The sequence below is a fragment of the Dermacentor albipictus genome, chromosome 1, assembly GCF_038994185.2.
Source record: "Dermacentor albipictus isolate Rhodes 1998 colony chromosome 1, USDA_Dalb.pri_finalv2, whole genome shotgun sequence".
NCBI lineage: Eukaryota > Metazoa > Arthropoda > Arachnida > Ixodida > Ixodidae > Dermacentor > Dermacentor albipictus.
The window spans coordinates 450830001-450844652 of NC_091821.1; the positions used below are offsets into that span (position 1 = coordinate 450830001).

The following is a 14652-nucleotide window of genomic DNA, read 5'->3' on the forward strand; positions in this document are numbered from 1 at the left end:
CTCAATAATCGCACAGTGAAATGCGTAGACGCAATTTCATTTAGAGCGTTCTTGATCAAAATATGTTTTCCCTTGTCAACAAAGAGCTGCTATTGTGTACCACTTGCTTAAGACACAGTATTTGTCAGCAACCACACTGTTTACATTTAAGTGGCGCTACTGCAGTAGGCATTGTTGACAGCAAAACCCCCTTCAAGCAATGCAGTGCACGGTTCCATTAAACCGATGTTTCGAATGACTGCGATGAGTTTGACTTCAACGAAAGTATATCTTTTGAACGTATTTAATTTGATTCTTCACAAAACTAATAGTTCTACACACCAAAGGTTTACAAAAACGCTCAAGGTTGCTACATAAAAAAAATTGAAGCTTACTCTTGCTTACTTACTAACTTCCCCAACTGATTTCAGCGGAGAGGTTCCACCAGGAATTCTTCCTTTAAAATTATGATTGCCGACACAGTGCTCACTTCGTACTCTGAAAAAAAAAAGGTTTTCTGTATAACTACCTCCTGTGTATTGGTAAAAACAAGCTGAAACACGCTGGAGTCGATGAGGTAGGCTGTGGAATAGTAAGAGGTAAATTCAAGCATATACATGAGTTAGAAAAGCAGGTGTATTCACGTGAAGAATGGCGCTATGTCGCTACTGCAAGGCCACTTAACGTGAAGATAGTAAACATCACCGATAAGGATTACGGGGGTAGGTGAGAACTTCAAACGTCATTTAAGCCATTACGTCAGTTAGCTCAGAATAAAGTAAAGACACTGAGTGCACTGGACCACACGCAGAAAACAATGTCGCGGTTGACTACGCATAAGCGCGAGCAGATAGATGTCTTCCAAGCTTGTGGAACAAGGAATGAGATATGAGGGTATGTTGTCTGTCCCGAAGTGTAGGAGAATTTTTTTTATTTAAGTCAATAAGTGCCTCCAAAACGCTGAAAGCTCGATGTCACTAAAATACCGTCGGAATATATATTTGCAGAGACACTCAAGTTTTCGTTAGAGCAAGAATATCTTTGTTGCGTACGTCAGCTAGAGTAGACAGTGCTTCTCGCTCATTGAGAATTTAGCGAATGCTTCAGTACAGAATAAACAATTTGTTGAAAACCGAAAGAGCTCCTCGGTGCAGTTAATCTCAGCCTTTAGTTAGATGAAGCTATAAGAATTTTGTCAAGTTCCTTGCACAAGTGGATTGCTGTTCACGTCACTTTCACATAATCTGCCAAATGAAGCAACGGAGATGTGAAATTTTTAAAATATGGACAGTTCGTTTTGTTGAAACGTAAACTTTTGACCACTTTTCTTTTTTTACATTCCGTTCATTTCGCGAAATTTGAATGTCGACAAAAAGTCACCAGTTACAGTGATACTGGCGGCTTTCAAATAAGATCTCGACGCGAAGGCAGACTCATTGGTCTTGGAATTCGAAAAAAAACTTCGACTGGAACTTTAAGTGACGATGATCAGCAATTATTTTTCCGAGCCAGCGCTCTTAACCGAGACTTACTAGTTGAAAATGTGGGTAATTTTCGAGTTTTGCCCATAACCCAGTGGTTTATGCAGTACCCCGTAAAAAGCCAAACTCGGGTGGTGACCAATTTGCAAACACAGCCCACTGACGAATAGGGGCGGTGGTTTTCCTAAGTACAGATTTGGTAACAATAATCTCATTACAACCTCTCAGGTTTGACTATATCTTTCTTCTGCGGCTGCATTTTGTAATTTATACGTGGCTTACGCACATCATAGTACACTTGCGTTCTTTTCCTTTTACTAGAGTAGGCTCTGATATTGCTTGAACTTTATTTTTATTTATTTTAGTGCTCAGTAATTCAAGTAAGGGTAAAATATTTTGTTGTTAAGCAAAACTGCCGCCCAACTTCTCGCCGCCCAAGATGCCTCAAACGGCCAGTTTGAGGCATCTTTGCGTGAATTTTCGGGCTTCTTTCACGTTCGGAAAAGCACTTTTATATAGCATATATTGAGCAACAGAAAGATGTATTTGAAGTTCTTCACGTTCCTATACGATTTTCTCATTTACATGTTTATACTAAACATAATAGTTCAGAAGATTATTGAATAACTAAGACTATGTAATCAGGCAGATTGCAAAAAATAGTCCGAGTATCTCCAAGCAACCGCACACAACATTATCTTGTTTCTGTCCACCTACGCCGCATTAGAAGGTTTAGAAATCTTGGCGCATAACAGTTGGGACATCCTGTACATCAAGCAGCAAGAATAACCGATACAGATGTGCCAGAGTAATACAGTATACGTAAGTGCTTCATGCCGCCTCATACTTAAAGGCTTACAAGAATATTTTGAGAGAAAACGCCCCCACTAAATCTCAACAACCTTACTCACAAATAGCCACACGAGGACTGGAGTACGTGTTCGTGACGTTCCCCGAGACCATAGAAACGCTACCATACACGCGGTTTTGGGCACTGGCGTTCTACGTTCTGGTTGCTACGAGCGCTCTCGGACCAGAGGTGAGTTCTAGGAAAAGATGCTTTCGACACTGCAAGTAGTGATTAATATCATAAGCCTTTTTTACCCTTCGCAAAACGGCTTGAACATACTCTAAATAAACGTGCGCCTAATATACGGTAGGGCTCCAGTGTATAAATTAATGCGTAAGCATTCTTTGACAACCTTCCCTACCCTGCCACGCAAGAAGTTTCGTGCTTTGCATCTGCCGAAAAGTGGGTTATTTGTAAGGTTAAGAAATTTTGTCGTTGTGATAGTCTAAATGTAGATGACTCGAAGTTTTTAGGCTACAATGAACATTTTAAACAAGAAAATGATAAAATATTCGCTTTTCCGCCCGAAAGGCGAAGCACCGATGGCGACAGCAAATCAGTAGATGGCTGCACGAAGTAAGGATAGTAGCTTTATTGACCGTATAAACCTGTAAACATTCGCTTACTAACTGAATTAACAATGTAAGAATGCGTAAGCGTGACTCAACAAGGAATTAGAAGGAAACAGAAACACAGGGACAGCACTGTCTGTGCGTGTCTCCTTCTTTGATCCGGGCCGCGTTCGACGCTCCCTCTCACACGTTTCCACTCATATGTTGCAGAATCAAGCGTTTTTTGTTTAGATCCCTATCATCACTCATACGGCACCTGCCGGTGGCGGGGACGCCCGCCGCGAAGGCCGAAATGCGTCTGGGGTGTCCGTGTAGTTGCTATCGCATAAAAGAGATTGCTCATAGAGGAGCAAAGGGCCCCTTAGAAAATGCATGAGAAAGCTTATAGTGGAGGTGGGCAAAATGAAATTTGGATGTGGGCCATCTTGAAATTTGTGGGTGGGCCAACTCGAAATGTGGGGTGTGTACATTTAAATTTTGGGGATGGACCAAATTGAAGTTTGGACATGGGCCACATTAAATTTGGGGGTGGGCCAACTTCTTCAACTTTCAACGTGGGCCAACCGTCATTTGCATCTGGGCCAATTTAAAATTTTGGGGTGGGCCAATTTACAGTTGGGGGCGGCCCAACTTGAAATTTACACGTGGCTCAGCTTAACTTTATAGGGTGGGTCATCTTAAGTTTGAGTCTAGGGGGTGGCCCAATGAAATTTGGGGTTGCACCAACTTCAACTTCATAATGGGCCTAATTTACATTAGGAGTTGGCACAACTGAAATCTGCGGCTGGGGCAACTTGAGATTTGGGGCTGGGTGAACGTAAAGTTTGGAATGCCCAATTCAACGCAGCTAAGCGTCCTTCGAATGATGAATACCTTGCGGGCAACCCAGCACGTTGAGACGCTTGGCGCATTTTTATTGGGCACACTGAAAACGCAGGTGAGACCTTGCATGGACAAGGAACGCGCCCATAATACAAGCTTGTGTGAGTGACAGTGAGGATGACGTGAGAGTGACAGCGAGCTTCCCCTCAGACAATACTGCTACAGCTGGCGTTCCCTTTCGACCGTTCTGTTCCTTCGAGGCGCGGTCGTGCCCGGGGTTCCGGCTCAATCGATACGAGTACTTTGAAGGGGCCGGATGCATAGAGTTTCTCACTATAACACCTAGAGGGAAATCTGGCGCCACCGTCTATGGGATTTTCTCAAGGGGCACCATGCCATCATGGGATTGACGGTACATGTGTCTGCGAGGATCGTGTTGGCTGGTGTTGTAAGAGGCTTCGTATAAAACGCGGATGTGGCTGCACAAATAACGCGTTCTTGAAGTACAATCTGCCTAAAATGTTTCTATTCACGCAAAATTGTATCTTTACTCAACTAAAGTGCATAACGAAGGGAAGAAAACCAAGAACAGACGACAAACTGTTTCAAAGCTAGCGCGAATCTGGTCGTCTGTCCTCCAGCTTTCGCGGCCCGCTGATAATTTTACGTATCCAATAATTGTACATGCTACAACAACTTCTCATAGTTAAACAGAACATGGTTTTGTGTAATATTAAAGCTAAAACAGTTTTCTACGGGCAGTTTTAATAGAAAATGAGTCATAGTGACAGACGAAACGGTGCTGGCCTGGCTCTCCAAGAACGATGCCAATCGGAAGTCACAATATACCGGAATTACCATGCATACCACAGCGCAGCAGTGCCAACTTTAGCTCTACGTAACATGGTGAGAAACTCTAAGGCTGGATTCAGCGAGAAAATGTGACACTTGCCTACTAAAGCCTAAGCATTTTTTTGCCACCGGAAAGGCTATGGGTAACGCGTGTAAGCAAGAAAAAGCAAGTAAGCAAAACTAAGCAAACACGAAGTCACCACCAAACCAAAAAATGCTTACGCATTAGTCGATAATTCTTGGAACATCTGTAGCTGTTTTTCTTAATCGACTGCTAGCGCGTTAGCCACGCTGAATCGGCTTTGAAATTAGCATACATCTACTCTATGGGCCAGAGTTTCACCTTTATGTTAATAGAATATTACCGCTTCTTCTCTCGTATGTACATGTTTATGTTATGGGGTAATTCCAGAGGTCATAAAAGCAAAGCTTATATTACAGGCTTTCAGTGAAAAGTTCCTTGCAGATACTTTTTATGGGAATTTACAACACACAATGAAATTTCTTCTCATTACGGAGCAGTTAGCTCTTCAGAAATGGTGAAGGATGTCAGCCGTAGGTAACACAGAGGAGGCGCTACATTGCTCTAACAGCTAATCTAGCTTAGGGAAACTATTATTACATATTTCATTTATTCGTTCTGAGTAACATCTAAATGTCGCTAAAGAAACGCACGTTTAAACAAAGACAAGTAAAAAAAAATCAAGCATCGCGATAAGAGCCGCCCTTGTTACGAGGACGTGTTCCGCGAGTGTGTTCCGGCGTGTCGGTGGTTTAGCGGCTGTCCGTTTAGAGTCAATGGTTTGTCGCAGCGAGTGCTTACTAGGCCCAGTAACAAGTTCACATTCATACTGTCCTCACCCTTTGGCAAACGTGTGAGGCACTCGTATAAATGGATAGCTGCAGTGCGTGCGATACAGTCAGAACTCGGCAACCTCATGTCTCACTGCTGCCCTTACCGGGGCTGCGCAGCTCTGCGCGTTCGGCGCCGTCGTGGGAAGCCTGGCGGATTTGCACCCGGCACTGTGTGAGAGCACCCAGGTGTGGGCGTTCGTCAGCTGCACGGCGGCCTTCGCTCTCAGCCTGCCGCTTTCGTTACGGGTACGCTTTTCCTGCAAGCTTGCTCATGCGACAGACAGGCGCAAACACGCACGAAGCTGTCGCGCAGACCAAATTAGTTAAAATTTTTGAAACTGAAACTTCTTTTTTCAAGAACATCAAAAATATATGTGCAAAGAATATTTCGACCGACAAGCCTAAAAATGGCTACTGCAATATACAACAAATATGCAAAGCCCAACTAAAGGCCGCCTATCTTGATTTCTGAATAAAAATAGCTTACCACTGAAAGTTCGGCGCTGCGCCCCATAGGTATACTGAATTGAGTCAGAAACAGGTTTCCGGGTATACGGCGTTAAAATGTGCATTGCCCATGTTTGAAGAATACATTTCATGGTCATAGACCAGAATACAAGGAAATATTTATTTAGGCCAACAAGCGAATATTAGTGACGTTTACACGACAAAACTAAACACCTCAGTTACGCAGTATGGACAATAACTTAACGGAATAGTTACAGAACTGGTAATAGTGCCTCCTAACAGTGTGCATGCAAGGTGGTCACACGTGTCACCGAAGCAGAGAGTGAAAATTAGGCACGAGAAGGCTCAGGCTTGGAATATGCGTTAACGAGTCAACATAAAAGAAATATAAAAGCAATTTGAGAACTCCGAGCGTTGTACCAGCAACATAAACATATATGCTGGCGTAAAACAATGCCAGTGGAAGCCAAGTAACGCGGTTGTGCAATTTTTATTATGAATGAGAACCTAAATCCTCTGAATACTCGACATCCCACGGGCAAAGTAGTGCGAGAATAGTCATTGATGGTTGATAATTGATAATGGTTGATGCGATCAGTGCTCGAGTCTTTAGGCGTTTCGCAGTAGTATGGATGCGAAAATAATGGGGGACGTCTTACGCTATTTGTTACGTCTTACATTAGTTCCCGCTTTCCCACAATTGTGTGCGTCGATGTATGTTTAGATCGCTCAAAGGCACGACCTTCCACATAATGAGAGCGCGCACTGACTAAGCGAGGCGAATTCATAAACAGTCATTCACCCCATCGCCTCAGGGCGGTAGTGCGACCAAGGTAGTCGCCACGCGACCAGTTGACAATCGGCGCACATAGTCGTTTTTCTGTAAAATTGGCATGTTGGCCCTGTCGCACACTGCTCGATTTTTCATTCACGCGGCCACAGTCGTAAAACTGATGAAGCAATCAGGTGTGCAGCAACAGGACCTCTGGGCACACTGATGGTTATTTCACGTGGCGATGCAATTGCAAGCACATCGCGAGTGGCCGGTCGCACTAGCCGGTGTGGGCATCGGGCGGCTTCAGTTGCTTCTTGGTTGCCTGTCGCAAATGGCTGCGCATGAATGCCGCCGGTGTGAATGAGCCTTAACCGTGACAATGAATTTTATTTTGAACGAGCTTCTAAATGGCCTCAATAGTCGACCTCCAAAAGGAAAAGGCCGACCGTGCCTTACCATACAGGCTAGACCCTCTTCCCACAGTACTGACAATCCCTCTCACCGGCAACACAACACCCGAACTCTCCTGTCACGGCGACGAGGGAAACTGTGGTGGGTGCACGAAAGTAGTGGTCTGGTTGAATGGATGGCCGAACGTGTTTCGAACATTGAAGTCAGCAGTCGAGTGAAAGCAGGCACAAAACAAGAACCTTGAACTGAAAAGCCATGAGAACGGGACACATGCGAGGCAGATGACCGCAAGTTGGGACCTGGAGCCGCACGGCTTTCGATCTGTCAATAGACGCTGATGCACGCATATGTCGTGATAAAATGCCTCGGCCTGGCCAAGTTGTGGATCGTCTCAGAAAGAAATTGTTTGCCGGTCCTCGGAAACGCGCTGTCTTCGGGCCAAGTCCTGGCCACTCGAGCCCATAACACGACGGTACGTCTTGAGCGCTCGGTCCCGTAGGCGACCACAGTACGTGGATTGCCTGCAGCTACTGTAATTTGCTTACGGGCCTTCTTGGACACCAAGGATTGGTGTCGCCTGTGGTCCATGTTTCCAAGCGCTTTTTAACCGAATAATTGCCTCTTTTTTCAATGTTCTTCACTCGCGTGCCCTCGCACTCAACACGTTATCATCGTTTTACAACGAAGTGGGTAAGGTAAGTTCCCGAATTGTATTTGTGCGACGAAAGCAGTCCGTAAGGGGTGTCGAAGGCAGGCGCGTGACAGTGGGATCAACACAGTATGTTAGAGAATTCAAAATTTTCGCTTTGAAACAATTATACGTGATTCCAAGATAAAATTTACCTTTTGTCTGCGTCCCTTAAATATGAAAAGTATTTTCCTGCTTTTATTATACCACGTAGCGGTAATTTTTGTTTCTGCTGATGTGTTTTAGCAATTCCGCTTTGGAAGCCTGTTGCACGGCTGGAGCGGGAAACAGCTGTGGGCTGTGTTACATAACACGCGCTACATGGAAGCCCCGAAGCCATTGTATGACTGACGCGTCGGCAGAAAAAAAATTCGCAGTTCCGCCCGACAGGTGAAGCACCGATTCCGATAGCAAATTAATCGATAGCTGTACGAAGTAAGGAGAGTATCTTTATCGACCGTATAAGCTTGTAAACATTCACATGCTAACTAAATTAGCAATGATAGAATGTGTAAGCGCGGTTCAACGATGACGTAGAAACAAACAGACGCACAGAAACAGCGCTGTCTTTGTGTGTGCTTCTTTCGACGTCCTTGTTCAGTTGCGCTTAGAGATTATATCATTGATTCAAACCAACTGCCCCGCGAACGTGTTTAAATAAGTTAACCAGCACGGTGTCACCCACGCATAGGTAAACACGAACATATTCATCTCGATGAGCGCGAAAACTTGCTGTCAATATTCTGGAGAGAGGAATCGCGGCAGCAGGAAGCGAATTGTCCTTCATGCATCTCTCGCTTCAATGCGAACGAAACGCCGAAACTGCAGACTATACGAAGCTACCCGCAATACGCGCACTCTGCAAACATCTTGAAGGCATTGAACATGAGACCCGCGCGGGTGCGCACTTTTACCACGTGACAGATCGCTTTCCAGAGACACGAGCGCCGGCAACGCGTCCCTACGGCGTCTGCCGTTGTCTGCACGTCCAGTCCAGTCTCCAGTCTGCATGAAGCGGCGGGTGAGGAGGTCATCCAGGCCCCCCCTACTTCACCTGACCCCGCTGTCTCGCGCGCGACAGGAGAGGGTGCGCATACGGGCGCCGTCCCACGCGCGCGCACGCTAAAACCCCCAAAATTCGTAAAGTGCCGACACTCTCCTCCTCCGCCTTCACTTCACCTCGTTTCTTCTCTGTTTCACGCTCCCTCCTCGACCGTGGCGCTGCCTACACTGCTCGAGCGTAAGAACGGCGTCAACATGCGCTCCTCGCCACTCCGTAGAGGCTTGTCGAGCAAAAGTGGCGCTGATGCACGGCGCGAGGGCCCACGTGATGCTATTAGGCCAATAGCGATGCGGCCATGGCCAGAGAGCGCGAGGAGGAGGGGGCATTCTTCAAAGCGCGGCACTACTTACCAACTTTAAGGGGTTTCGGCGCACGGGATTGAACCACATTCGCGGGCTCACTCTTACACGCTTTCATTGATACGAAACCTCACGGTGACGGCGACGCCGATGGCAGAAACGCGCCAGGAGTGTCCATATAGTTGGAATCGCAATAAAAGTTAGTGATGTTTCACGTCTGAACGCGGGTTACTCGCAAGGGTATGGACGCCGTGAACATGCCAAGCGAGCTTCACGGCGTCGAAGCACAAACGGAGACGGCGCGAACGGGATTGCGGGCGCTTGAGTGATCTCGACTCGATGGTGCGACGCCTCGTGTGCCACAGGGAAAGCCGAAGTGGTACACATGTAGAGACGCTCCGAAAATACACAACGACCACTGTGGCGTCGACGCACACACGCAAAGTGCACGAACGTGGTCGCTTCATTGATCTCTACGGTGAAATGCCTCGTGTGCCACTCGGAAAGTGAATATTGCTACGCGTGCAAAGAAGAGATGCTGCGAACACGCATGGCATGCCCCAAGGCGTCGAAGCATGAACGGGGAGGGTACGAACGCGGCGATTCTCTTCTCCACTTCCAGGCGCCTTCCTCCTTGGACACACGCTCCGCTCGCGGTTTCAAACATAATCTCCATGATTTCACATCAATGCTTAGGCGTAAAACCTCACTAGGAACAGTCAGCAGGCAGCTCCTCAGTACTGCCGACGGCTCTGAGAAGTCACCGAAATAGTTTCGCCGTTTTGGATGTACAAGTTGTCTAAATTTGCGTATATCGACTAGCATCTTTATTCCACTTTCCTCCAATTTGTGCTTTATTTACATTAGCGCACTTATCTGGTCACATAAACTCGGAGATTATGTGCTATATTAAGGGTTGCTAATCCGCCGTTCTTAGTGTAGCCACTGACCATAGAACACAGAAATATTGACCACAAACAGGCTTGTGTTCAAGGTACTTTAACGCGAGAGCCTTATATGCCCAATGAAGCGGAAAATCCGTCGTCCATGCGGCGTTATCACCCAACGGTAGCAAAACCATACGCGACCAAGTCATGACGTCATATTGCCGGCGCTAGACCTGCTGCTGCTCGCACTGTGAAATCCTACGGTGAAGTATAGTGAATGAAGGTACAATAATTAGGCTGGATTATTTTGCCTGGCTTTTGTGAACGATGAAAACATGGTGTTGTCTGATTTTTTATATTCTTGATACTGCCATTTATTAGGTTCGTCGGATGATCCTACCGCTGTCAACCAGATGTAGGAATCGTCGGGCGATCTCGCCGCTGCCACCATTTGAAGGAGTTGAAGCTCGTAGAGAGGAACTCGGTGAAAGGGATTTAATTACACTATGTACATATTAAGCAAGATACATTGACAGTCTAGCGCGACTCCCAAATGGAGCCCGCAAGACTAACATACAGCAAACAGCTTGTGAGCACACAGCTCACTAGTACATTCCTAGCATGACAACGAGCACTCAGCTCCCGATGACGAGCACACTCTAGCAGCCGGCAACCGCTGCTTATAAGCCCTTGGTCCCCCCCCCCCCCCCCCCTTGAGCCTTAGTGGACGGAAACGTTCATCCAGTCATCGTTCGACGTCAGCGTTCGACGTCACCGTAGATGACCCGCCCTTTTGGGGGATGAGGGCTGTCGACTTGGAGAAGGATGACTCACATACACGTACCGCACATACACACAGGTGAAAAGGGCCGGAGCCGACGTCAGAGGGCTTCGTAGAACTCTGCTTTGTCCCGGGTGGCGCTGGTGGGTAGCACATTCCTCAGCTGACCGCGCGCCACTTGGCTGCCGGTCATCCGCAGTTCTCTGAAGGGCGCCCCGTCTGGTGGGATTGGAACACGTGCAGCGGGCTGAAAGCTGGCACGTTGCCACCCCGTACGGCCATTACTAACACATTGTAATAGGCAGCCTCAATGAGACACTAGCTTTGTGGGCATCTCCTTATCCACCAGCTGCACAATGACAATACTAATTGCACTCCATATAGCAGTCACGATCAGTGGCGTAGCCAGAAATATCGCTCGGGGGGGGCAGCTCCCGTTGCAGGTCGGCCTCCTCATTAGGAGGACACATTAGTTAGCATGATCTTGTCTAAATAGATGTAGCAGTAGAATTGGTTTTTCTCGACAAGCACTGCACCAAATTTTATGAGGTTAATTGCATCTAAAAGCAAACAAATTATTATTGACTGTTTGTTTCGAATATTTGATTTAGATCGTCAATATTTTATTATAAATTGGGAAAAATCGAAATTTTTCAAAATACAAAACAATGATGCTTACAACTCTGATACCAATTGATACGAATTGCACGATAAAAATTGATACCATACAAATTTATATCACAATTCTGTGAATTGCACATAATAGTACATCAACAGCGGACAAAATTGATATGTTACGCATGAGTCTGAAAAATTAATATTATCGAAATATGGCTTTTACAGAACCCTTGTACATTAAATGACTAATTCGCGTAAAATACAAATTAACATAATGAATTTCTCCGCTTTGAATGCTGTAAAGGATGCCGTCTACAGAACCACGATATCTGTTCTTGATGCAGAGCTACTAATTACTAAAATTTATTTTTAATTTTTTTGAACTTTCGAATTTTTCAAAATATTTTAAACAATGTTCCGGCCCTAATCGCAATTCCGCTTCCAACAGACACTAGAATTTAACTTACTATCTCAAATACAACAAAGTTCATTAAAAGCGATTCAAGAGTTGTCTTAGAAAGGCGTTTCTGCGTTTTACATGTATTTGAATCGGCCGCGTCAGAATTAGGCCCGAGCGAAAGCTTCCTCTTAAACAATTTGCCTAGCAAGCAAATACATGAATAATAACTGCATCGCCATTGCCAAAGATGCTGCAAGCGAATTCTCGAATGCTACGCACTCTCAATACAAGTAAAATATGTATTTTTTCATAAAAGAGTATACTCGTATGTGCCAAAAATTGTGCCAAACATAACTGATTCCACTGCTTTCATATTTTCTGTCTATTTCAAAGGTAAAGAAAATATCACAGGAACTTTAGACCTAAATCAGATAGAAACCAGCAAAACAGTGCATGCCACTGATATGAAAAATGTATAGGCCATGAAATGAACAAGTTGAGGACAAATATGTTAATGAAACTTTGTCATTCAAGATCCTTCTTTATATTCTTCTGCATATGCAACGGCCAGTGAAAAATTACAATGACGTGGTCATTTGTTCCAATGTATTACGCAGGAGCAGCTGTCTGCGGTCGTGTATCGTGAGTAATTGCACCAAAATTATAGTCGCAACAGAGAGCACGTATAGAAAGCAGGATTTCTGCATAGTATAATAGGGCGAGTCAATTGAAAGTGAGCCAATGCGAATATATGACAAATGGGGAACATTGTGTAAAAGTACCCTCCATGAGCATTTAGACATTTGTCCCATTGACTAACGAGTCGCGTAATTTCCGTCTTATAAAGTTCCTTGGGTTGCTGCTTCAAACCTTCTGCAACTGACTTTCACGTCATCATCCGAGACGAATCTGGTTCCCTTGAGCTGTTTTTCGGTTGCCCCAACATGTGGAAGTCGCAAGGCGACAGGTCTCAGCTGAATGACGGATGTTGCAGCATTTCCCACTTGAACTTTGCCAGTTTTGTATTAACCACATCAGTGACGTGGGGACGGGCATTGTAGCGGAACAAGATGACCCCATTCGTCAATTTTCCACGTAGTTTGTTCTTGGTTGCGACACGCAGCCGATCCGGCGTTTCACAATATCGGAAACAATTGATTGTCTCTCAAGATTTATCAAATTCTATCAGTAATGGCCCCGGACAATGGAAAAATAAAACTCAGCAACACCTTACCGGCGGCAATGACAGCCTTTGCTTTCTTTGGGTGCTGTGAATTCGAATGTTTCCATTGTAAGCTTTGCCGTCATGTTTCAGGCTGCTAGTAGTGGCATGACGGTTCGTCTCCGATCACAATTGCAGACAAGAAATCGTCACCATTATTGTCATACCAGATCAGATGAGTCAAGGCAGTGCCAAAATTCTCCGTCTACTGGCGGTGGTTCAAAAGCTTGGGCATCCATTGCGCGCACAAGAACCGATCGATAACCGAGATGTTCATGAATCATGGTGTGAACAGAAGAGTGACTGATGTTCGCATGCTCTGCCAGTTCATCGATGCTTATCCCCCGTTCTTGTTTCATCAGCTCATCAACCCTTGTAATATTTTTAGGGGTGATTGCACGATGGCTTTGGCCAGGTCTGGAATCGTCTTTGCAACTTTAACGTCCTTCTTTGAAGCGTTTGTTGGAACGCGTCACAGTGGCCAATGAACTGAAATGTTCAGTGTACACGGCAGCTATACGGCGAATAATTTCTTTCAGGCAAACACCTTCACCTCCAAAAACTTCACGGCACCACGCTGCTCAACTTCTGGAGCGTCGATTACGGCACGCAACCATGTTCAATCCAGTTTATGAGAGCAATGAGGAACATTTATCCTCACACCTGCATTTCATTTTAGTAAATGAGAGATGCCTGTGTGCTACGCGCAGGCCTTGCAGATTACTAACAGAACCATAATTGCGCGGGGTAGGTAGGCTCACTTTCATTTGAGTCGCCCTCGTACATCAGAAATGCGAAGATACAATGGAATATACAAATGCGACGATACAGCTTGATAAAGGGCAACAAAGTTACTGCACGCAAAGGTCACTGCACCTATACACAAAACCTCGCAACAAGATATTTGGATATACGTATAACTCTCCAACAAATCTACTTCTCAAGAAAAAAGTCACTCTATACACTCCGTCAAATATGGTAAACAAACATGTTACGGAACCACAGATTCAGTGATTAAAATAAGGTGGATTAGGGAGGATTAAGTTGTATTAGAGTGTATTAGGCATGATAAAGGCGGATTAGGGTGTATTAAGGCGAAATGAAGTTGATGAAGGAGTATTAAGACCGATTAGGTTGACCAAGGTGGATTTCAGCGCACTAACAAGGATTAGGGAGGATAATGTGGATGAAAGATGAATAAGGTCGATTAGGGTAGATTAGGGTGTATTTGGTTAATTGAGGTGGATTAGGGTGCGTTAAGGTGTATTAAGCAGGATTAAGTTGCATGATTAAGGATTTAGGTGTATGAAAGAGGATTAAAGTGGTTGAAGAACCATTAAGGTGGATTAGGGTGAATTAGGTTTGATGAAGGAATATTAAGACCGATTAAGGTGCATTAAGGAGGATTATTGTTGCAATATGCCTGAATCCATTATATTCCTTCATTCACCTTAATCCTCCTCAATGTACTTCCATCCATCTAAATTCGCCTTCATCCTCTTTCATCGACCTTAGTCCACCCTAATCCTACTTAGTGCACCCTAATCCACCTTAATCATCCTTCATTCCCTTTATTCCAGCCTAGTCAACCCTAATCCATCTCCATCGGCCCTAATGTACCGTAATCCT

The 14652-nt window shown here is 45.2% G+C and overlaps 1 protein-coding gene across 4 annotated transcripts in view; it reads left to right on the forward strand.

Moving 5' to 3' along the window:
* Positions 1-14652, forward strand: part of LOC139059306 (sodium-dependent noradrenaline transporter-like) — a 117413-nt gene that overhangs the window by 77972 nt on the left and 24789 nt on the right. For 3 of the 4 annotated variants that reach the window (XM_070537516.1, XM_070537519.1, XM_070537517.1), the window contains exons 9-10: positions 2378-2499; positions 5529-5657. In XM_070537516.1, coding sequence (XP_070393617.1) covers positions 2378-2499; positions 5529-5657 — 251 coding nt within the window. The remainder of the gene's footprint in view (positions 1-2377; positions 2500-5528; positions 5658-14652) is intronic. The other variant, XM_070537522.1, reaches the window with a different exon arrangement.